At 39.1% G+C, this 24,690-nt stretch overlaps 4 protein-coding genes and 1 pseudogene across 4 annotated transcripts; all 5 read right to left on the bottom strand.

Moving 5' to 3' along the window:
- Positions 1-2,125: 2,125 nt before the first annotated feature.
- On the bottom strand, positions 2,126-4,276 carry LOC125191158 (putative E3 ubiquitin-protein ligase XBAT31). The gene is made up of 7 exons (XM_048088645.2): positions 3,929-4,276; positions 3,789-3,848; positions 3,609-3,680; positions 3,421-3,542; positions 3,201-3,341; positions 3,014-3,121; positions 2,126-2,861 (listed from the first exon to the last, which is right to left on the bottom strand). The coding sequence occupies exons 1-7, from the start codon at positions 4,106-4,108 to the stop codon at positions 2,291-2,293; spliced, it is 1,254 nt and encodes a 417-aa protein (XP_047944602.1). The 5' UTR covers positions 4,109-4,276; the 3' UTR covers positions 2,126-2,290.
- A 3,842-nt stretch (positions 4,277-8,118) lies between these two features.
- Positions 8,119-10,507, bottom strand: LOC125191157 (UPF0481 protein At3g47200-like). The gene is made up of 3 exons (XM_048088644.2): positions 9,745-10,507; positions 9,339-9,666; positions 8,119-9,040 (listed from the first exon to the last, which is right to left on the bottom strand). Exons 1-3 carry the CDS (start codon positions 10,348-10,350, stop codon positions 8,310-8,312), a joined length of 1,665 nt encoding a protein of 554 aa, XP_047944601.2. The 5' UTR covers positions 10,351-10,507; the 3' UTR covers positions 8,119-8,309.
- A 3,988-nt stretch (positions 10,508-14,495) lies between these two features.
- LOC125191403 (UPF0481 protein At3g47200-like) lies at positions 14,496-16,101 on the bottom strand. The gene is made up of 2 exons (XM_048088955.2): positions 15,643-16,101; positions 14,496-15,568 (listed from the first exon to the last, which is right to left on the bottom strand). Exons 1-2 carry the CDS (start codon positions 16,018-16,020, stop codon positions 15,260-15,262), a joined length of 687 nt encoding a protein of 228 aa, XP_047944912.1. The 5' UTR covers positions 16,021-16,101; the 3' UTR covers positions 14,496-15,259.
- On the bottom strand, positions 14,605-15,222 carry LOC125189695 (UPF0481 protein At3g47200-like). The gene has a single exon (XM_048086946.2). It carries the CDS (start codon positions 15,220-15,222, stop codon positions 14,605-14,607), a length of 618 nt encoding a protein of 205 aa, XP_047942903.2.
- A 2,544-nt stretch (positions 16,102-18,645) lies between the features above and the next one.
- LOC125190454 (uncharacterized) lies at positions 18,646-19,710 on the bottom strand (annotated as a pseudogene).
- Positions 19,711-24,690: the final 4,980 nt, after the last annotated feature.

Consider the following 24,690-nt stretch of genomic DNA (forward strand, 5'->3'; position numbering starts at 1 on the left):
AGTAAAAAAGTGTTAAAAGTTGGTCCCAACATCCACTACAATATTTATTTATTGGACACTCAATTAAAAGTGAGTCCCAACATCCACTACAATATTTATTTATTACACACTCAAACACTTTTTTCTTAAAACATGTGTCCGACTCAACCGAGACTCCGCGGGACGGAGGGAGTACTATAATCAATGAAAGTACTATTGCAGTTAGATTCAGAATTGATGATCAAGGAAATTCAAACAAATTGACCATGAGATGGAAGCTTTATTTATGACGTATGTATATTCAATAAAATGTTTTGCACGTGCCATGGACACCCGTGTGTCACGTCTTCAAGAATGTTTTGAAAATAAGAACTTAAATTTTGAATTCCATGCCTCGTGATCATATTAAACTTTAGATTCATATACTACTCCATATACACTGGAATTGCCAATGCCTACGTCATGGTTTGTTTATATTTCCGTCGCATTTGGTCGAAATTTGTCATTTATTAATAAGATTCAAGGTTATAATTCATATTTAACAAATGGAGTACTAATAGTAATAGACTAATTTTTAAAAAGAAAACGTTTCGCGCTATTAAACATATCGATTTATTATTAGCTTGTTATGTACTAGTAGTACATAACAGATATTTATGATAAATTTGTATTTTGTTTGTTTCACACTATAAATACTAACAGTTGAATATAATATTTTACAAAATATATTAAAGAGTAAAACCAAAACTGGTCCTGAACATATGCTCATTTTATGATTTTGGTCATGAACATTATCTTTTGAATTTTTTGGTCTCAAACATTTCAACTTGGATCACAATTGGTCTAAAGTTAACTATTCCGTCAAATTTTAACTGTCAACGGTTTTAATCTCGGTTTTGACCAAATTAAGGGTTAAGTAACACAATAAAATTTAGCGACGGAATTAGCGACGGAACGAATCCGTCACTAATTGGGATATTGGGAGATTCACGACTGCGGCGCATTTCATCAAACACCTTGCCTTCATCCACATGAAGACCGGTGCCAAGTTCATCGTTCTCCACCACTGAGCGCCGGCGGGGCCTTCATCTTAACCTTCGCCTTCACCCTCTTCACCATCAGGGACGCCGCGTGCAGGACCTCCGCCGCAGCCGATCGAGAATTCCAAATCCAGCCTCCCCAACTCCGTCTTCGATGTGCTCCTCCACTACGCTGCCCTCATCGCCTCCTCCACCGGCTGCATGTCCGGCGACGAGCTGAACACCGTCGCCGCCGTGCTCCGCCGCTGCGCCGCCCCCTGCAACCTCCTCTTCTTCGGGCTCAGCCACGAAACCCTACTGTGGAATTCCCTCAACCACAATGGCCGCACCGTGTTCGTCAGCGACAGCGCGTACCTGGTGTCGAAATTGGAGGAGAAGCAGCCGTTGATATGTTCACGATTGCTCTGTTCAGACTCTGCTCAGTTTCTCCCAATTAGTTACGGATTTGTTCCGTCGCTAAATTTTACTATGTTACCTGGTCAAAATTGAGATTAAAAACTTTAATCGTTAAAATTTACGGAATAGTTAACTTTCGATCAATTGTGATCCAAATTGAAATGTTTTGGACCCAAAAATTCAACAGATAATGTTTAGGACCAAAATCATAAAATGAGCATATGTTCATAACCAGATTTAGCCTTTACTCTGTATTAAATTTTATCTCGTATTTTTAAAATTTTAAATAAAGGAACACTAAAATTTTATCTTGTACTAAAAGATAAACGAACACTAAAATTTTAACAGGATTTCTTCTCAACGTGTGTTACTGACTCTAACTGCTCTGATTTTTCCGACGGCTCCCTTTGACCTCGTCAAGTCGCGATATCTTGTAGGGCTTAGTAATGGACCAAAGTTTCCAGGCCTTGTTATGGGCTTGGTAATGTTGTGGTCGCATCAGCTGCTCCAATGATGGAAACAAGGTCAAGCTCGAACTTCAAACCACCTAATCTTTACTATTGTTTTCAATTCAAGTGAATTTTTTTTAACTTATTGATTTAAATTATCCTATAATTGTGATCAACTTATTATATTAGGTGACACTGCATCAACTTGTTAATTTCACAAATGATCACCTCTCGACGTGCTTAAAAGACAATTCACACATATTTGGGTATTTGACATAAGTCATTCCTCAATGCCTCAATCTCAATCAAGTGGGGGCCAACCGTATGAATATGTTACAATAAACTCACTTGCAAACTAATAATACTACATGCTTTGATCATTTTCCCAAATCAAATAAGCAAGCCGATGTCTAACAGGTGACAGCATCAGTCATCGAGGCTCAACGGCTTGTCAAGCCACTCGTCCTGAGGCGCTATCCTCCCGGAGCTGCGCCCCAATCTCCCGATCCCCTTGAAGCTGCTACTCCCTCCACTCGACCTCCTAGATTTCCGAGGCTTTCTCAAGTTTCCATCCCGAGAAGCTATGGCCACCAGTTTGACAATGCTGCTCCTGCAAAAAGGGCACACCGGAGCACAAGGGGACAACGTGGCCTGGTTCAGATTGGGCTTGTTGTGGCAGCACAGTGCAAGCGTGCAATGCGCACACATGGTGTGCCCGCATTCTTGAACTTGGATGGTGCACGCTTCCTCAAAACATATGCCACATACCTCCATGTCGCTTGCCTCTGATAAACTGTCGGCCGCACAATCTGATGCGCTTTCCTTCTCCCGGTTGGCTTCCATCAGAGCACACTCCAAGAGGGCCTTTGCCTCCCCGGTCAGCTCGCTCATGAATTTCAAGTATGACGGCCACACTAGAGGCTCCGCGGATGATGGATTTAGCAGAGCTGCACACCCTCCATGCTGTTTCCTTAATGCTACTACATATGGTATTTTCCTATATCACATTAATCATATTAGATTTAGACCTTCCAAACCAATAAATGGAGACAAAGAAATAGATGATCCTTGATGCACTGATGCATCATTCATATTTACAAAAGTTCCAATGGACTATTTAGCAAAACCAAAGAATGAAGAGGAGTGTACCCTGAGGCGTCTCTTTGAAGGCGATCAGCGCCCCAAGCGAGCAACTCCCTTATGCAATCAAGAGAACCACTTCTTGCAGCCAAATGAAGAGGACTACTTCCAGGGAAGCTGTGCAACAATGAATGCTAGAAATCAGAGAAAGTAGTCATAATATCATCAAAGGGAAGACCGAGAAAAGATATATTACCCGTATCCACAAGTTGAAGCACAGACAAGAGCTCCATTTTGCAACAATACGTGAACACATTCAGGGCGCCTCTGGCGTGCAGCTAAGTGCAGCGGTGTTGCTCCTTTGTGGTCTCTAACATTCACAAAACGAGAGTATCCCCTGCAATAGTACTTACTTGTGTTCAATTTCAAGACTATTACCATCAAACATCACAAAATTAGTCTAGACGGTTGCCTACCATGAAGCCGCCACCTGAGAGCTACGGGCTGCAGACAGAATAACTTCAACACAATCTGAGTGACCATGGTATGCAGCATGGTGCAAACAGGTTCTTCCATTCACTGAATCAAACATCAGAATCTGACCCCAAACAATATTAGCCATATTTTCATAAATATAAGTATAAGATATGTAGATTGGACATACATAGGCTCCTGCTTCAATGAGCTTGGTCACGCATGAGATCTTGCCATGCATTGCAGCCAACATCAAGGGAGTCTACATACATCATAATCATTAATACAGATCAGTAATGAAGAAGTAATAAAGGTTGAACATTTGTACTAAAGAATTCCTTGTACAAACACAAAACATAAGGCTAACGACCTGTTTATTCCGATTCAACAAATCCGGCTGCATCGATTGCTCCAGAAGGAATGAAAGGACCTAAAAGGAATAACCGTATCAATATTAAAAAAAATGACTAAATCCAAAAATAAAAAAGTAGTTCATTCACAAAGTCAGACCTGGATCTGGCCATGGGCAGCAGCAATATGTAAAGCGGAATTGCGATCATACACCGTAGAATGATGAATGAGAATTGGATCCCTTTCAAAAACTGCCTTAACAGTCTCCAAATCTCCCAACTGAACAGCAGCAAACAGCCCCTGCTCTTGACTAGGCTTGCAACTCAGCCCCTGACCCATTGTTGTTGTATCAACCACGGCGGAAGAGGAGGAGCCGAGGAGGTGCTTGATCAGATAGACTGCTTTCTTTACATTGGTTATAATATCAGCTGCAAAGGCCAGAAATTAGATATTTTGGTGCAATTTGTTGGATTGCTTACGAAATTGACTGTTTAAACAAAATTAAATATGTGCAAGTCAATGATGTATTGTTGTTGCTACTTGTCCCAATTCCACTCTTTGAAAGGGAGTGATGGATAAGATTGACCAACTGCAAGTGGTTCCAGTTTGATGCATATGCACATCGTTACATACAATTGAACAAGCTCATTATTTTGTTGCCGCTTTTACTTAATTCAAAACAATATTTTTGTAATCACTCGTTAGATACAAAAATATCTTTACGGCCCTTGGTTTAAGCAATCGATTATGTATTGACTTTGCACATTCACTAACCCAATCTGTATTAAATGATCCACAACTTTAACTATTGGCCTTTCAATTCTAATTAATTATTGGGTACTTGATAACTATACTAACTACTAAAAACATGATACTACTATTATTGTTCATCAACCACTACAGCTAATAGATTTCTCTTTATTCCAATTAGAAGCGTTTATACAGTGAAGGTTCACATCATCAAATTATACTGAATTAAATGTATATGCACACACACGTACATTGTTGTATAGTACCGAGAAAGAAGTCTGCGTCTTCATATAATAACGTGCCAATATATCATAATTTTTCTTGAAATAATACAAGATAAATTATTAGTATGTCATTAGGACTCATTTATCGTTCAAGATCAATTATTCATAATTATTAACATAGTGTTACATATGCTAGTGGCCTAGTGGTACATGTGCTAGCTAGACCACCTCCGACAGTTTATACACATCATTATTGTAAAGTTGATTAGCTAGTATATATTTGAATGACACATGTTAAACTAGAAATGTCAATTTCAAACCCACTTAATTTTGGGGCTATTCCATTGATCTCGCGCTCTTCTTGTTCGATCGAATCGAGTCAACAAAATAACTATCAAAATAGTCATCTTTAATAAAAGAAGTTTTATTTTTTGGGTCAATCCATCAAACCAAAAAGTGTATCAAAAATTATTTATATCTTGATAATTACTAATTGGTATGATATTTGAAATAAGATTTTTAATTGAATTGATATAAAAATAATTATAAGAAGAAGACGGTGATGAGTCATGTTATTCAAATTTCATTAAGATTTGTTTCATAAGTTATTAATTGAGGAAATGATAGTAATAAAAAAATTACAATTATTATTAAGATTTAATTTATTAACATTATTCATAATTTTAATACTTATATTTAGATTGTATTAATAAGTTACTGTTAAACGATATCATAATAATAACAGTAATAAATAATATAATAATAAAATTTATTACTATATCTATTATTATTACTATTACTATTACTATAACGATATAATTATATTATGATTTCTAATTTGAAAATTATACTATTAAGATTTTCTTAATTAGTATAAATAATAGATACTACTCCATTAAATATCTAAATATGTAAAAAAAAAATTAAATTTGGATAAGAATACTTAATCAAAAGTTGGTGAATAAGAATCCTAAAAAATTACATAGTATTTTAATTATTTTTAAGATACTTTTGAGTTTTCTTAATTTAATCAAAATTTATAAATGAGCATTTCAATTTGAAAATCAAGAAACCAAATTACTCCTCTTTTTAGGCAGAGTCACTTGCCACGCGTGACAACCTAGGTAGTACAAGATTTCAGCTTCCATTTTTCATCAAAAGAAATGCCTCACTCTCGTTCAAATTTCCAAACTTCATACTAGGAGTGGGTAGGTACGATATACCTTACTGAAATCACCATACCGTATACTTTATGGTAAATATCGTATTCGAAAAAATCATATCTTTACCTTACCAAAGTTTTCGATATACCGAACTTCGGTATACCTTATTTTTGGTATGACGAATTTTCATACTGATATCTGAACCTCATTTTCGGTATATCGTACCAAAGTTCGGTATACCTTACTTTTGCGGTATAGTTGAATTTCAATATCAATAAAAAATAGAAAATTGGAGTTTTTAGAATATTATTTATATTTTATAATTTTAAAAATAAATTAAATATAATTTATTCATAATTATATTTATATTTCACAATAGATTTTATAATTTATAAATATATAAAATATATTTTATATATAATTGTGTTTATATTATTGTGGTATATACCTTAGTTTACGGTATATAACGAATTTCGGCATGCAGCGGTATACCGCGGTATTTGAAAATTCATACCGTTACCTTACCGGAATCTTTCAGTAAAGTATCGTACCGTACCGAAAGTCACGGTATACCGAAAATTCGGTATTTTTGATATTTTTTCGATACGATAAGACCGTTATTTCGGTATGTCGATATTTTTCTCCAGCCCTACTTCATACATAGTCTAAATTGACTCTACCAAACAAAGTTTTATGTAATTGGACTCCTAATTCATTTGCATTTTCAACCAGAATTACAGTACTACTACTAAGTATATTCTTGGCTATTGCCAAACGATGCTTTCTTACAATATTAGGCGGAAATAAAACAAGTCGGCACTTCTCTTATCCATGCTTTAATTCAACTAAGCTTATACACAATAAAGGCTTGTGTTTTTTTAGTACTATTTTATTGTATCTAATATTTAATGATTCTAATCGTATGTATGAAGCTAGCTGAAAAGGATAAAAGTTGGTAGAGTTTGATTCTTCAACGGAATATATAGGTTACCATGAATATAAAAAGATGCTTCTTATCCACTTAAACGAAAAATTTTCGACTGGAGTTAATATGGTTTCTAAATGCTTTGCTACATTTCCGAAGTCACGGCCATTTTATCAAAATAATCTGAAACTATATATTAACCTTAATTAATTATGATCATATTTAAAAACTAAATTTGTAAATAAAATATCGCGCACCTCATTGCCGAAGGCCCGTCATTTTAGTTGACAATATTTGACTTGATGGATTTTGAAAAATATAGTAAAAATGTGAGTTAAAAAAGTTAGTGAAATGTAAGTTTTATTTTTATATATTAATTTTATAATAAAATATGAGTAAAATGAGTTAGTGGAATGTGTGGTCCATTGCCAAAGTAGTAGTATTACTAGAAGGTAAAGGTGACAATTAATTAGGATAAAAAGAAAATTAGTGTCAATTAATGAGGGAAGGGGGGAATAGTAAGATATTTAACGGCATATAAAATGTAATATCTCATATAGTGGTAGATGTTTTTTTAATGTAATTTCTTTAAGAGTTTATAAGTTTTAAACTATTTGGTTAAACACAACTTAACAAGCTACAGATATTTTTGAGTTAGAAAAATGAATTAAAATTGCATAAAAATTAGTAGGGTATAGTATATTGGTAATACCAAATCATGGAGTAGTATAATTGTTTATGGTAGTACTAGAGTACTATAGTTCGGCCAAACACTGTCTTAATCCTAATCCTATTCAATATGAATCAAGTATGAACCTTAAAAACAAAATAAATCACATCTTTCGTTGTGACAAAATAGAACAATTGTGTAATCAAGACAAACAGAAACGTAAAGAAACACAAATTCGCGTGGTTCACCAGCGTTGTGTTGGTTACATCCATGGGCAGAAAACGGAGAACAATTGTATTCAGATTGTTAGATTACAGAATTATATGACATACTTCTATATAAATGGGCATATGTGCGACGAGCTAGGCCCAATAAGACAATTAGGGTTAAAACAAAAACATAGCATAGCAAGACCTCCGTTTGGCTAGCGGCAAACACTACTTATTCAAGGCATACTAACATCTTTTATAATTTTCCGATCAATTTTATATCTATTCTCATACTGAATCAATTGTGATATTTAGTTAGTTTAGTTTGCTCAAAATGATATGAGAAGTTAATAGATTGTGTATAATTTAGAACGGTATTTTGATTTTATACTCAATTGACAAAACAAAGAAATAAACAGAGCATGATAGCACAATCTTTGAATGATACTCCGTTAAAGAAGAGATTAAACTCGCATTACAATACACAAAAGAAAAATGCAAGAGACATGTAAATGAGTGAAAGAGAGAGAGAATATAAATATGAGGCAAACAATTTGTTAAAACACACGAAGGACAATTAATGGAGACCGGATATTGCTTTATGGTAGTCCGGGCTCCGGGGCGGGGGCATCGGATTTATGGTAGTCTAGGACGGCATACACAGTCTGAGTAATGGTGAGGGCAAAGAGAAAAATGGCAGCAAAGATGGATAGGGTGACCCATGTGTTAGCGAAGTAGGTGCGCTTAGCATAAGCTATACACCCCGGCATCGTTTTCCGGTAATACTTGGCCACTTCCTTTTGCACGTCCTCCAATTTATGATTTGAATCAATACATATGTCTTTGGACAATGTATTGAAAATATCTGCGACACTCTGATCGCTGCACACCGTGTACTGCATGATGTGGTGCTTGTGCAACAGGCTCACGTCTTTGGCGGTGTCGATCAATCTGTCCATGAAAAACACATAGGCTGTCACGTGAAATCCCTCGTTGTAGTTTTCTTTGTCTTCCTCAGTCAGACACCTGTTCACATGGAACCACTCAAATGCCATCATGTTTAGATAAATAGTTTTGGTGGCGTCGTCCACCAATATCGGCGGAAGCCTCAGCTTTCCTTTTCCTTTGTGGAATGAGATCTGGTCCAAGTAACGTGACCCACTTTCCATACACTGGAACTGGATCCCGGCTTCCGCCAGGTCTGTTGCTGGCCGCATGTGAAATTCATCATTCTTCTTCTTGGTGTCGTCCGCCGATATCGACGGAGGCCTCAACTTTCCTCCACCGAATGAGATCTTGTCCACGCAGTGGCGGATCCAAGATTTCCGATCTGGGGTGCCATAAATAGTTATAATATTATATGAATGATTCTTTGAAGTATAGCAACATATATTATTTTGTATGAAGAAATCATATTTTCAATTATCTAGGCAAAATTTAGTTGTTTTATAAAATATAAAAAGTTAAATATATTAGAAAGAGTAAAATATTTAAAATGCATTAAAATAAATTAAATTGTTTTGCAAGGGATTAGGAAATAATAAAGATAAAATAAATGCATGATAAGAGAATGCCACTACTAGCACTTTGTTTTAGGGGTACAATCGTACCACTTTATTCTCACTCACCTTTCTCATCATTCTTGTTGTTGTTGATGCTTGTAATACAATCTCGTACTGGGGGTACACTCGTACTGGCTTCCGCCGGATTTGTTGCTGACCGCATCTGATATTCCCCATTATTCTTGTTCTTCGTCTTGTTGATGCTATTAATACAACACACTTTATCCATGCACCTACGGCTACCTGACACTTTACTTCCTTTCCTCCCCAGCGAGAGCAGGCTTCTCCGGTAAACATCCAATATATGCAAGCTGTTCTTGAATTTGGCTTTGTTGTTTCCGTCAGACAGTTCAAAAAAATTGAGAATGCTATCTGTTACATCAGGATAAGTATCCTGCGAACAAGTACAACACTAATTATTTATCATCCCATTCCATCATAAGTAGTAGTAGGATTTAAAAAAAAGTCTGACCTTCTTGCAGGCAACTTCAACTAATTTGTTGAGAACCCGAAGAGGAATCTGATTCTCCAGCATGAGCATGTCACGCTTTAATTGCGGCCCGAAATAGATGAGTCCATATTTGCTGAAGACTGGATCATTGCGTGCATAGCTGGGATCCTTGTCACTGGAGGAGGTCCGCAAGAGCTCCAACAAAAAACAACCATCAATGACCATCATCTTGAGGAAGTCGCTGCACTTCAACTGGGGGTGCTGCTGGTACGCATTCTTGAGATCCTGCAACATAGGCGTTAATGCATTCACATACTCATGGAGAGGCTTGTTGGACTTATCCAGGAACACTCGCAGAGCACGCTTCTTGTGCTCCTCCATCTCCTTCAACTGCACCTTCTTCTTCTTGTGGTGGTATGGCCCGATCGCCACCACCTGCGGCTGGTACGCTTTTTCCGATAGCTTCTTTAGACTCAATGGAACCCTATAAATTGACATGCCTTTCCATCGCTTGAATTCCACCTTAGATCTCTGCTTCACCTCCTTGAATTCCTCTTCCATCTGCCTCACCCAATCTTCTTCATTAACTTGGATTATGCATTCTTCCCTTCCCATCTTGTTCTCCATTCTTCACACTCACACTCTGGATATATCAACAATTTAGTACATCTATGCATGCATTTGAAATTGAATACATGTATTTATGCACCAAAACAGAATAAATTAGCTCTCCTCAACACGCAACACTCAACCCTTTGTTTAATTGTAATAGTTCCTAGCGTGTGGGTGTGGCTTGTGATTTATGGAGCATCCCATCTTCATTTTGTTAAACTAATCCATGCCAAAGGCAAACTATTTTTAATAATTAATTGGCATGGGGAAACCAATATGCTTTAATTTGTGAGACTGCTTTACTCAAATGGAATTCCATCATTAACATGCAATATTACTTTTGTGTGTGGTTTCCCAAAGTCATGTTTTTATATAGGATTAAGGCAGAAACAGAACAATTTTTGTGCTTTTTTTAATAAAAATATTGAAATCGTATATATGCAAGCTGGAAAGGATAAAACATATCAGTAATGAAGAAGTAATAAAGGTTGAACATTTGTACTAAAGAATTCCTTGTACAAACACAAAACATAAGGCTAACGACCTGTTTATTCCGATTCAACAAATCCGGCTGCATCGATTGCTCCAGAAGGAATGAAAGGACCTAAAATGAATAACCATATACATTCTATATATATAAAAAAAAATGACTAAATCCAAGAATAAAAAATAAAAAAGTAGTTCATTCACAAAGTCAGACCTCGATCTGGCCATGAGCCACAGTCACATTCCCTTGCCACACGTGAGTAGTTACAAGATTTCAGCTTCCATTTTTCATCAAAATAAATGCATCACTTTCGTTCAAACTTCCAAACTTCATACATAGTCTAAAATGATTCTACCAAACAAAGTTTTATGTAATTGGTCTCCTAATTCATTTTCATTTTCAACTAAAAATATAGTACTACTACTGAGTATATTCTTGGCTATTGCCAAACGATGCTTTCTTATAATATTAGGCGGAAATAAAACAATTCGGCACTTCTCTTATCCATGCTTTAATTCAACTAAGCTTTATACACAATATAGGCTTGTGTCTTTTTTAGTACTATTTTATTGTATCTAATATTTAATGATTCTAATCGTATGTATGAAGCTAGCTGAAAAGGATAAAAGTTGGTAGAGTTTGATTAGTCTTCAACGGAATATTTAGGTTACCATGAATATTAAAAGATGCTTCTTCAACATCCTTATCCACTTAAAGCTTAAACGAAAATTTTCGAATGGAGTTAATATGGTTTCTAAATGCTTTGCTACATTTCCAAAGTCACGGCCAATTTATCAAAATAATCTGAAACTATATATTAACCTTAATTAATTATGATCATATTTAAAAACTAAATTTGGAAATAAAATATCGCGCACCTCATTGTCGAAGTCCCGTCATTTTACTTAAAAGCATACAAATAATAAGTAAGAGGTGTCTAACTAATTAAGCTTATTTCATGTAATAGAGTTTATAAGCTCCAATAGATTATACTCCCTCCTGCTGTTAATTGGCAATATTTGACTTGATATGGATTTTAAAAATTGCAGTTAAAAGTGAGTTAAAAAAAGTTAGTGGAACGTGAGTCTTATTTTTATATATTAATTTTATAATAAAATATAAGTAGAATGAGTTAGTGGAATGTGTAGTCTATTACTAAAAGTAGTATTACTATAAGGTATAGGTGACGATTAATTAGGGACAGACGAAAAAAGAAAATTGATGTCAATTAAGAGCACTCCCAATGGGGGTGGCGAAAATCCGGCGATAAATCGCCGAACATCGCCGGATTATCGCCGGCCGTTGTGGTGAAAACGGCGATAATTCGGCGATAATGTTACCGTTTTTTCGCCAACCGGCGTTTTATCGCCGGACTATCGCCGAGCGATCGCCGGCCATTGTGGGCGACGCTCGGCGATAAATCGGCGATATTTAAATTTTTTTTTTTTTCGGCCCAACGGCTATTTTTACATCCCACCCCTATAAATATTTCCTCCACTTCCTCCATTCATCACCCACAATCTTCATTCTCTCCATTTTCAATCTCTTCTCCCAATCTTCAATCTTCATCAAATTATGAGCTTTTGGAAGAAAAATTCCCGCTCGGGTAAGAGTAAGGGTAAGGGGAAAGAGTCGAGTTCACAAATTCCCAACATGGATGAAGCAAACGAGCAGTGGATGCACTCGTTGTTGGCGATGGGTTCTCCTCCCGGCCAACTTCCATACGCGGGTCGGTCTCCTTTGCAGACTCCTCCGGCGCGGAGACTTTCTCCGTACTTCAACTATGCCGGCAGAATGCCCTCTCCAGCCGACGATGTGTATCGGCCCCAGTTCGACACCCCCGGATCAACCCCAGGCGACCAAGAATCTCAGGCCGCGACACTGAGCGCGGAGGACTTCGAGGTGGAAGAAACGCCCACCGAGCCGCCTGCGACTGATACGGGTTCCGATGAGAGGCCGAAGCGGGTAAGGACTACTTACACTCTGCAAGAGTCCGAGCTGATAGCCACCTGCTGGGCGGACACGTCACAGAACGCGGAGTGCAGCAACTACCAGACTGAGATCATATTCTGGGAGCGGGTTGCCGCGAAGTACAGGAGCCACAAGACTGCCTCAATGAAGGACCATGGCAGCGAGGCGATCCGTCGGCATTGGGAGCGCCTCATGAGGGACTGCGGCCACTTCAACGGTATTTATTCTAACTTGTTGGCGGACATGCCCAGTGGCCAGAACGAGCATATGGTCCGAGATGAGGCCATGCAGAGGTATTGTGGCAAGTACTTGTCGAAGGGGTTCAAGTATTGGAACATCTACGATAAGCTGAAGGATCTCCCCAAATTCCGGACGGGGATGCACGCCGCGCTGCACGGGAAATCGGTGCGCTCGCGACTTAGCGTTTCGGAGAGCGAGGGGAGCGCGACCCACATCGACTTGAGTGGGGATGGTCCGCACGAGCGCCCGGAGGGAGCGAAGAAGGCGAAGGGGAGGCGGAAGGGGAAGAGCACAACGTCGGAAGTCGGTTCGGAACCCCACATCGACTTAGAAAAAGCCACTTATTCGAACAATGTCGCCAATCTGACGCAGATGTACACGCTGTACTTCACCGGCGGCGGGACCCCTGAAGAAAAGGCGGCCCTCTGGAAATGCATCCAAGGCCTGCAGATTAAGATGGGCCTCGAGCCCGACGCCCCTCCGGCCCCTCCGTCTTAGTTTTTTTTTTTTTTTAAATCTTTGTTTATTTGCGGTTTTTATTTGTAGTTTTTTTTTTCTCGTTGTATTATATTTTCCAATGACTAATACAACGATGAATTGTTCATTATTAGTCTATTTATTAAATACATTTGTAGGGAAAATTAAATAATATAAAAAATAATGATGTAAAAATGAAATGTTGAGTTAGGGAGAAATAAGGGAGAAATAAGGGAGAAACCAATGTAGCAGTTGGCTAAAAACTGGGGATAAAATGTGATGCTGATGTGGCGCTGATGTGGCAGGAGTTAGGGAGAAATAAGGGAGAAATAAGGGAGTGCCATTGGGAGTGCTCTAATAGGGGACGGAGGGAATAGTAAGATATTTTAACGGCTTATAAAATGTAATGTCTCTTATAGCGGTAGATGTTTTTAATATAATTTGATTAAGAGTTTATAAGTTTTAAACTATTTGGTTAAACATAAGTTAACAAGCTACAGATATTTTTGATCAGTTAGAAAAATGAATTAAAATTGCATAAAAATTAGTAGGGTATATATTGGTAATACTAAATCATGGAGTAGTATAATTCACCAACGTTGTGTTGCTACATTCATAGGCAGAAAACGGAGAACAAATTAATTCAGATTTTTTTTAGATTACAGCGTTATGTGACATACTTGTACATACATAGACACACAGACGACGAGCTATGCCCAACAAGACAATTAGGGCTTAAAACATAACAATACTTATTCAAGGCATACTAGCATCTTTTATAATTTTTCGATCAATTTTATCTATTCCAATACTGAATCAATCGTGATATTTAGTTAGTTTAGTTTGCTTAAAAGGATATGACAAGTTAATAGATTGTGTACGATTTTAGAACTGTATTTTGATTTTATACTGATTGACAAAGCAAAGAAACAAAACAGAGCATGCGATAGTACAAACTTTGAATGATACTCCATTAAAGAAGAGATTAAACTCGCATTACAATACAGAAAAGAAAAATGCATGAGACATGTAAATGAGTGAAAGATATGAGGCAAACAATTTGTTAAAACACACAATTAATGGAGACGGGATATTTATGGTTTATGGAAGTCCGGCGGTGGGGGTGGGGCATCGGATTTATGGTAGTCTAGGACGGCATAGAGAGTCTGAGAAATGGTGAGGGCAAAGAGAAAAATGGCCGCAAAGATGGATAGGGTGACCCATGTGTTAGCGAAGTAGTTGCGCTTAGCATAAGCTATGCACCCCGACACTGGATTCCTGTAATATTCGGCCACTCTCTTTTGCACCTTCAACAATTCATTGTCCGGATCGAGACTCGTGTCCGTCGAGAATGTATTGAAAATATCTGCGACACTCTGATCGCTGCCCAACGTGTACTGCATGATGTGGTGCTTGTGCAACAGGCTCACGTCTTTGGCGGTGTCGATCAATCTGTCCATGAAAAACACATACGCTATCACGTGAAATCCCTCTTTGTAGTTGTCTTTGTCTTTGTCTTTCTCATTCACGCACCTGTTCACATGGAACCACTCAAATGCCATCATGTTTAGATAAATAGTTTTGGTGGAGCTGTCCACTAATATCGACGGAAGCGTCAGCTTTCCTCCATCGAATGATATCTGATCCAGCTGAGATGACCTACCTTTCACACACTGGATCCCGGCTTCCGCCAGGTCTGTTGCTGACCGCATGTGATATTCCTCCTCCTCTTCCTCTTCATCATCATCATCATTCTTCTTCTTCATCATCATCATCATTCTTCTTCTTCATCATCATCTTCTCCATCTTCTTCTTCTTCTTCTTCTCCATCTTCTTCTTCATCTTCTTCATGATGCTATAAATACAATCTCCATTTAACATTCCCCGCACTATTTTCCTGCACCTACCTGGCCCATTACTTCCGCTATCCTTGAACGAGAGCCAGCTCCTCCGGTAAACATCCAATATATGCAAGCTGTTTTTGAATTTGACGTTGCTGCTTTTGCCAGGCCGCCTAAAAAACTTGAGAATGCTATCTGTTACATCAGGATACTTATCCTGCAATAAATAACACTAATTATTTATCATTCCATTCCATCATAAGTAGTAGTAGGATTTAAAAAAAGTCTGACCTTCCCGGCAACATCAACTAATTTGATGAGAACCCGAAGAGGAATCTGATTCTCCAACATGAGCAAGTCACGTTGTAAATGCGGCTCGAAATAGATGAGTCCATATTTGCTGAAGACTGGATCGTTGGGTGCATAGCGGGGCTCCTTGTGACTGGAGGAGGTCAGCAAGAGCTCCTTGATGCGGAAGAGCTCCAATATGAAGCAACCATCAATGACCATCATTTTGAGGAAGTCAGCGCACTTCAACTTGGGCTGCAACTGCTGGTAGGCATTCTTGAGATCCTGCAACATAGGGGTTAATGCATTCACACACTCATCGAGAGACTTTTCGGACCTAGCCAGGAATACTCGCAGAGTACGCTTCTTGTGCTCCTCCATCCACCTGCGGCTGGTAGGATTTTTCCGATAGCTTCTTTAGACTCAATGGAACCCTATAAATTGACATGCCTTTCCACAGCTTGAATTCCTCTTCCATCTCTTCTTCTTTGATTGGGATTATGCATTCTTCCCTTCCCATGTTGTTCTCCATTCTTCACACTCACACTCTGGATATAGTATATAATTGTCTCTTCTCATCTATGCATGCATTTGAATATTTATGCACCAAAACAGAATAAATTACCTCTCCTCAACCCTCAACACTCAATCCTTAGTTTAATTGTAATAGTTCCTAGCGTGTGAGTGTGGCTTACGATTTGTGCAGCATCCCATCTTCTTTTTGTTCAACTAATCCTTGCAAAACTAATTTTAATAATTAAAAGGCGTGGGGAAACCAATGTGCTTTAGTTTGTGAGACTGCTTTACTCAAATGGAATTCCATCACTAACATGCAATATTAATTTTGTGTGTGGTTTCCCAACGTCATGTTTTTTTATATAGGATTAAGGCAGAAACAGAACTATTTTTGTGCTTTTTTTAATAAAAATAATGAAATCGTACATATGCAAGCTGGAATGGATGGTAGAGTTTGTTCTATGTGCACTAAACTAGCACTGCGTGTAATAATAATATGAGACAAGATAAATATATGTAATTACATAGTAGAATTACATATAGTAGAATTACATAACAATATGAACTCTGGAATATAGACCAAACATATGTCTATCCTAAGAATTGTTCTTGAAGCAAAATTAACTTAAAAGGACTAGAGAATAAGCTAAAAAATATAGAGTGCATCTACTTAGCACACCTCTAATTAAGCAACACAAGATTACTCAAGTAACCAGATAAATTTGAATTGATGAAACTTTATCTTCCAAATGAGAAAAAATATAGAGTACTCAAATAGGTTCAAAATCCAATACAAAATGTCAAAAAAATCCTTTTTTACTTGGAAAAAGATACTCCCTCCGTTCCATAGTAATGGAGGCATTTTTTTTCAGCACGAAGATTAAAAAAAATTGTGTTAGGTGAGTTAAGTAAAGGGAGAATAAAGTGGAAAATGAAAAAGGTAGAGAGATGAAGAGAGAAAGAAGTAAGAGAGACTAAAGTAGGTGTGAAAAAATGTGTTGACTTTTACTAAAAATGGAAATGACTCTATTACTATGGAACGTAGCAAAATGGCAAAATGACTCTATTACTATGGAACGGAGGAAGTAGAATGCTACAAGTCTAAAAAAAAATGCTAAAAATCCACGACTTTGGTATGTCACCCGGGCAAGGTGGTAGTTTATTACCAAACTACTTGACCAAGTCCATCCAGCGGTTAAGTCACTCGATCGGATGAATTTGGTGCTTAAGTCACCAGATGGGGTCAAAGGTTGATCTCATAGACCCTCTCGTTGCTACTACACCCACCGGGTCGCCTCCTCGGACGTCCAGAGACTCCCACCCGGTCGGGTGGTCTCTGACCATGACTCCACCTGGCCGGGTGGAGCCCTATGACCCATGCGCTGTTTCGCGATCTATTCTTCCATGTGTCACTTCAAGTAGCATCTTCTAGGTTTCGTCCTCCTTCCATCCTTGATTCCTTAATATGGATCAATCGTAGGATAAAAGTGCTTAAGGCCTCATTTGGTTTACTACCTATGGATTGAGTCCGGGGTCCAACCAATTTTTTCAGTGGCTCCACTTTCTGAGGGTAGACATCTAGGTTCACATCATTAACACATGTCCCCAGATTTTTCAAACGTTAATCTCAGCATTACAATATAATTATTTTCTTTTAAGGTCAAATGGAAAAACAGAAGTCAATTATCTCCGCATACACAAAATCCACTTCCATCTACTAGACCTAAAGGGCCTCGATAGACCATTCTTCCATCATCCCAAACCAACAATTTTGAAGAGATCGGGTGCAGGAACCCGTACACCTGCATGCTACACCGGGTTGGATACGAGCACTGGAATTTCTAAAAAAATCAGCTGCAGGCGGGAATGGACATAGAAAATTGTTTTGGCAAGGTTATATATCATGGATTTTGTTTTCAATTTTTTTTTTTTACAATTAATTTTGTATAACTTTTTGTAATAATAAGAGCTTTTATACAATAATTTGCACAAAATATTTAAAAACTTGGTGATATTATATAAATAATAAAATATTTTTAAAATTCGTGAGGGGGCTATAAGCACCTCGTTTTTTATGTGTTTCTACTAGTGGGTGCGGGTACCCGGATGTATCCATTTCGACATACCTATTTGTACTCATATCATATGGGTCATAATTATAGTAGTGATGCAAATAAATAGCCTCGAGTCATGAATGAATTAATGTTGCCGGCAGCAATTGAAATGCTTGTGCATGGCCAAAACATTTATAATAAGTGTGCACATTGCATAGACTGACATTGTCAGTTAATGCTTCCCACATCTCATTAATTGAGGTTAGGTGATTAATGATTAATTGCACTAACTAACACAGTTAGCTTAGAAGTTAGAACCATCTTTTGTCCGTCCGTTAATGCTTACACACCTCATTAAACATGCTTTAGAACTCAAAACAGAACAAAGAGTAGAAAACCTGAAAAGATTGAAATCCTCATCTGGGTGGATCCAATAAAATAAACAAATTTGAAGAGAATCAAAATTAATTGGAATCAATCAAGATATACAAGAGAGAAAAAAGTGGAATGAATAGAAACCTAAATGAATGCAATCTAGGGATTTATCACCTGCACCGCCGCCGCTTTGCTAAGCTTAACAAACGGAGCATCATCGACTTCTTTCTCTTGACTTCTCCGCTTCCTGCTTCCTCACGAATTTATCCTCTGCATCCTTTAAGAACTTGAACGTCGGAGGCGGCGAGGATCGCAATCTGTTGAGCTCCGCCTCGCCGCTCCACAAATTGGAAGCCCTAAACGCCGGCGACGGGATAGGGCTGCCGATGCCGAAGCTCAAGCGGTTGCTGATTCTCGATTTCCCATCCTCCGATTCCAAATCCTCCCTGCTCTCCTCTTTGATCGTGAACAGGAATCGCGGCGGTCCGCACAGGTTGTGCAATCTCATCAACTCCGATTCCACCCCTTCCTCGCCGTAACCCTTCGCCTTCACCCCCGCTTCCACGTCTTCCTGTTCGAACTGGCTTCTGATCGAATTCGTCAGCTCTCTGCTGCTGCCGGAATCTGAATTCTTCCAACACAGAGGAAACGAGAATTTCTCCAGATTTTCGATTTTGGCGCTGCGTGAACACACTGTTCTCTTCTTCCGCCATAGCAGATGACAAAACTTTGCAACAAGCCCCATTAGAACGACACCAAAAACCAAACTCAGCGCAATGCCTAATCCACCGAAAGATCCCATTCAATTACAATTGCAGTGATCTTTGAATATGTGTAGAGAATTTGGAGGGATTCAAAGGTAGGGTTGAAAAAGCAGAGAATCTGGTAGACACTTTCTACCCAGCATTTGAGAGAGAGGGAGAGGGAGGGTAAATAATAAAATATGGTTCCCACATTCTAAGGAATTGATTAAGGTAAATTTGGAAATATAGTGTGGGAAGGCAAATTGCCTTAATAAGATGGGATTGAAGAAGGTAAGTTTATTATAGAAAAGTTGTTTGAGAAAGAAAAGGAATTTTGCGCAGAAAGCTAGACTGGCAAAGTGGAAGGGGCGGTGTGTGTCTCTCTCCATTCACATGGCTTGCCAAAACAAATCTAAGCGCGTCATCTCTATTTTATATTCTTATTAACCAAATAAATAAACAACAACAATTTGCAATTACAATAAAATCTTTACTCATTAAGATAAATATTTAGTCTCTGAAAACATAAGTAATAGTAGTAATTTTTATCTATAGGATTTGGAAGGTACAATTTTGTAGTGAAGAGTAGAGAAGAAAGGCATAGAAAGCTTAAGGGTGTCTCCAACGGCGTCCTTCCCACTCGCCCGTCGGTGACGTCCGACCGGATGGGCGCCATAGTGGGCGGGAAGGGCGCCCACGCCCGTCCCGAGTGCCCCTGCGAAGGCCTCGCCCCTCCCGTCGACGGGCGACCGGACGGCGCCATTGTGGCGAAGGTCGCCCGTCCCGGTCGGACGTCCGACATTTTAATTTTAATTTTTTTAATAAATAATAAACTCTATAAATAGGGCTCCCCCAACTTCATTTCATTCACACCACTTGTGTTGACAAGTTTCTCTCTCTCTACAAATTTCATTTCTACTACAATGGAGTACAATAGAAACTCCCCCACCACGAGCAGAGGGAACACACCCTCGATTCCCATCGGCGCGGAGGGAAATTTTGCGGGGATGAATCCCCAGATGGCGGGGATGGGCGGTATGCCGGTGATGACTCCCCAAATGTTCTACAATATGTACACTTGGATGAGTCAAATGGGTCAGATGATGCCGGGGGCAGCGGGTATGCCAGCAAATATGTCGGGGATGGGTGGGACTGCGGGGATGGGCGGTATGCCGCCAAATATGGCGGGGGTGGGAGGGATGGTGCCCGGGGCAGTGGGGATGGGCGGTACGCCGCCAAATATGTCGGTGAGTGGATCGATGCAGCACAGGAGCCCGAGGACGCCTGGGGAATCTGTCTATCGGCCATATATAGATTTGTTGGCCGATGACTCCCCTTCTTCTGTTCCGGAGACTCAGTACGCCGGCATCGAGACTTTCTCTTTTGAGGATCTGGGGCTATCGCCGATCCGTGAGACTCCCCAGGAGGCGGGGCCTGCAAGGGGCAGGAGAAAAAGCAAGGCCACGGCCAGGAGCGGGGGTAGGGGCAAGGGCAAAGTCCCGAGCTCTTCCTCACACACGGGGATGGGAGGGGAGGAGGGTGTGGATGAGACTGAGCGGAGGACGATCTGGACCGTGTGGAAAAATGTCGCGCTTGCGAAGGCATGGATCGGTATTGTAGAGGATCCCTACACCGGAGCGAACTAGTATGTTGACCGAATGTGGCATCGCATCAGTGCTGCCTACTGCGCCAACAAACCGCCTGGGGCGAAGCCTCGCATCCCCGAGCAATGCCGGAAACAGTGGCTCCGGTTGAGGCCTAAGCTCAGTCGTTTTGCCGCAATCTACCAAAACAACATGCGCATGGTAAGCAGCGGCATGTCTGAGGATGATGTGCGGAGACGATCCTTAGCCCAATACCCCAACAAAGACTTGGGGATCAAAGAGTTTGACCAGTGGGAGGCCTTTCTCGTGGTCAAGGATTCGCAAAAGTTTGCGATTGGTGTCGAATCGGGCTGGAAGCAGACGAAGATCAACTCTTCCGGTGAGTACAGCAGCAGTGCTGGTTCGCACGAGCTCCCCGAAGCCGAGGAAGTGGCCCCACTACCACGAACAGACACTCGCCATCGTCGTCGCCCGATGGGGCAACAGGCTGCGCAGCGGATGGCGAGGGGAAGCGGCAGCGGCAGCGGGTCCTACGAGGTCGAATCGGAGGTCCCAGGAGGAGAAGAGGACGACAGCCTCGCCCGCGCGCAGCAAACGAAGACCCTGATGCAGATCACTTTGAAGTGGTATAACACGCACGATCCAGTCTTGAGAAGGCTGTGCAAGGAGATGGTCAACCGATGTCGGCGCGATTTAGGGATGCCACCCATTGATGATGATGGCGTCGAGATCGGGGGCTGGGACGTCGGAGGTGGCAGCGGCACGGGCGACGGGGACGAGGACGAGGACGAGGAGTGAAAGCCGAGGGGATTATGTAATTTTATTTCTAAACTATGTTTTTTTTTAAAATTATGTAATTTTTTTTAATTATGTAATTCTGTTTTTTAATGTAATTTTCGTATTTCCCGTTCGTATTCGTGTCGAATTTTATTTCCGTAAATTTAAATTTTAATTGTGAATTAATTTAATTGTGGGAAGGGCAGTGGGAGGGGCGAGTGGGAAGGGCTAGTGATGTGGCAGTGGAATGGGAGGGGCTAGTGCTGACGTGGCATGGGAAGGGCGAGTGGGAGGGGCGCCGCCGGAGACACTCTAAGAATACATTATGCTCACAAGAAGGTAAAGGGCTTAATGCTTAAGTGGCCCAAACCTTGCTAGTAGCTCCATAATAAAATAAATACTCCCTCAATCTCTCGTTAATTATTTACTTTCATTTTTTATCATAAAATGGTAAGTAGACTTTATATTTGACCAACTATTCTACTCACATATTATTATAATAGTGGCACCCATATTTCACTATTTTTTTTCAACTTTCTTTTATATTTCTTAAAATGCGGCGCGAAACCAAAGTGGACAATTATTGGGAAAAATGGAGCATTAAATTAATTCAAAATTTCAACAATATAATAATTAATTTTTTTTTTTATAATTGAAAATCAAAATTTATAAGAATCTCCTGTCTTCCTTTAATTAGAAAATAAAACAAATCCTTAGATTCAAGGCAAAATAAAAAAGACTAAGATTTATAGCTAATTTTATTTTTCATAGATTCGTTATAATATTGTTAAATCTTACTACCAAATTGGTTACCTATTTTAAAGAAACTGAATCTGAAGTTTATGAATTAGCTAATAAATAGAGCATACCTAATATTGGGCCACCTTAGAAAGTGCACTGGACCCAAGAAAATCGGAAGCCCATAGAGTAATGCACCTTCATCATGGGCTCGACTCAATTCTGAAATCACTTTAAGAAGATGGGTTGATTTTTCTCATCGATCAGTGACAGATTTAATCATGTAGACATTTTCATAGGATTACAGATCATGATCTACCCCCTCCGAAAAAACAATCTTAGGCATGTGATTAATGACTATTCCATTTTTATGCTTTACTGTTTACAGATCATAGGATTATCAGATGATTATATTTATTTTAATAATAGTACTAGTATATAACATGATAAAATTTTTGCAGTGGATTATATTATTCGAGTAATATGTAAATTGTTAAGTCAAATGTGCATAGTGTGTTAATTTTTTTATATTCCTACAAATTTGGTGCAGTGTTTGTTTTCATATACCTTAACCATTTAAATACCTCCTTAAATCACATTTTAAGTAAATTCAAAGTCTAAAATATTGTGTTTGTCTTTCTCTAATTTCTCTCGTCTCAAATATTCACAGTAAAAATATACAAGTAATTACTCTTTTGAAGTATACTTCTAAACCTTAGACGTATTATTTTGGATAAATATGTAGAGTGTATTGGTGAATAGTACTACCATGTATTAACTATTCAACGATTGTTAATCTCTTCTATATATCTTTTGTTTAATAAATTGAACGCTATCTTAAAAAATAATTATTTTTATAATACTTACTCTCTTCGTCTCATTATAAGTGAGACATATTAAATTTTGGGTCGTCCCACTATAAGAGCATCCACAGTAGTGGACTAGCAAGTGAACTAGCGCGCGGACTAGCCGCTAGTCCGTGTGCTAGTCCACTATTGTGGGCGGCGAGCGGGTGACGAACGTCCCAGAAGGACGAGAGGTCGTTCGTCGTAAAAAGCGGACGTCCGTCTCCTTGTCCGTGCGCTCGTTCGCTATTGTGGGCACGCGACGAACAAGAGGTAGGACGTCCCATTTTTATTTTTTAAATTTTTTTAAATTTTTTTTTTATTTATACTCAATATTTACAACTCATTGCACTTCATTTTTTATATATTTGATAAACACCAACAATTAAAATGAATTAATCGTATTTTATAATTTATTTTATTGGCTAGGGCGTCAGTAGTCCTAGTGCTAGTCCAATATTGTATAGTGGGATGTCCTAGTGATGTGGTAGTGGGATAAAAAGTCCTAGTGACGTGACATAAGGTGTTTTTGGGAAGTTCTAGTGCTAGTCCATGGGAAAGTTCCTATTGTGGATGCTTAAGTGAGACATTTCCACTAGGGGTGTCGAAACGGGTACCCGTGGGTACCCGCACCCGACGAGTCGGGTACCCGCACCCTATTTCGGCCGAAATGGCTGTCCCGATACCCGTCCCGCATTGAGTCGGGTATAAACCGATACCCGAGTCGGGTATCCCGCACCCGACACCGCGGGTACCCGACCCGCAACATGTTTTTTTTTTTTTTAAATCTTCTTTTTTATTATTTGTATTCTATTTTATATGATTTGCACACTCCTATAATTTCAAAATTCACGTGAGGATCTGTACAACTAATATGTTGCATCTGTGCGACTGCATCACACACTTTTAAGTTTAGGCATAAATGTCATTACTAGTATAGAATCTAAAATGCTCCAAGACAATAAATCATAAAACACACAAATTATTCATATGAGTTGCTTAAGAAATGCTCCAGAGACTAAAATGCTCCCCAAGTCCCAAGAAAATATATCATAAAACATGCTTAGAACCAAATTATTAATAAAAATAATTATATTCTAACTGGAGGTATTAACATTAAAAATAAAAAATTCTAAAATACTTATATAAATATCGGGTATTTCGGGACTAACGGGTATACCCCCGATACCCGCAAAATCCAAAATATGAACACCCGACCCCGACCCGTATCCCGATTCCTTCGGGTAGCGGGTACCCGATACCCGCCGGGTATCGGGTCGGGTTGGGAATTACCCGTTACCCGCTACCCGTTTCGTCACCCCTAATTTCCACCTAAAAAAATGTACTCTCTCCGTTTCAAGATAAGTGACTCATTTCCTTTTCTGGGACTCTCTCTTAC

Source organism: Salvia hispanica, chromosome 5 (assembly GCF_029641045.1).
Source record: "Salvia hispanica isolate PSC_SH4W2 chromosome 5, Shi_PSC_v1, whole genome shotgun sequence".
In the NCBI taxonomy this organism is placed as follows: domain Eukaryota; kingdom Viridiplantae; phylum Streptophyta; class Magnoliopsida; order Lamiales; family Lamiaceae; genus Salvia; species Salvia hispanica.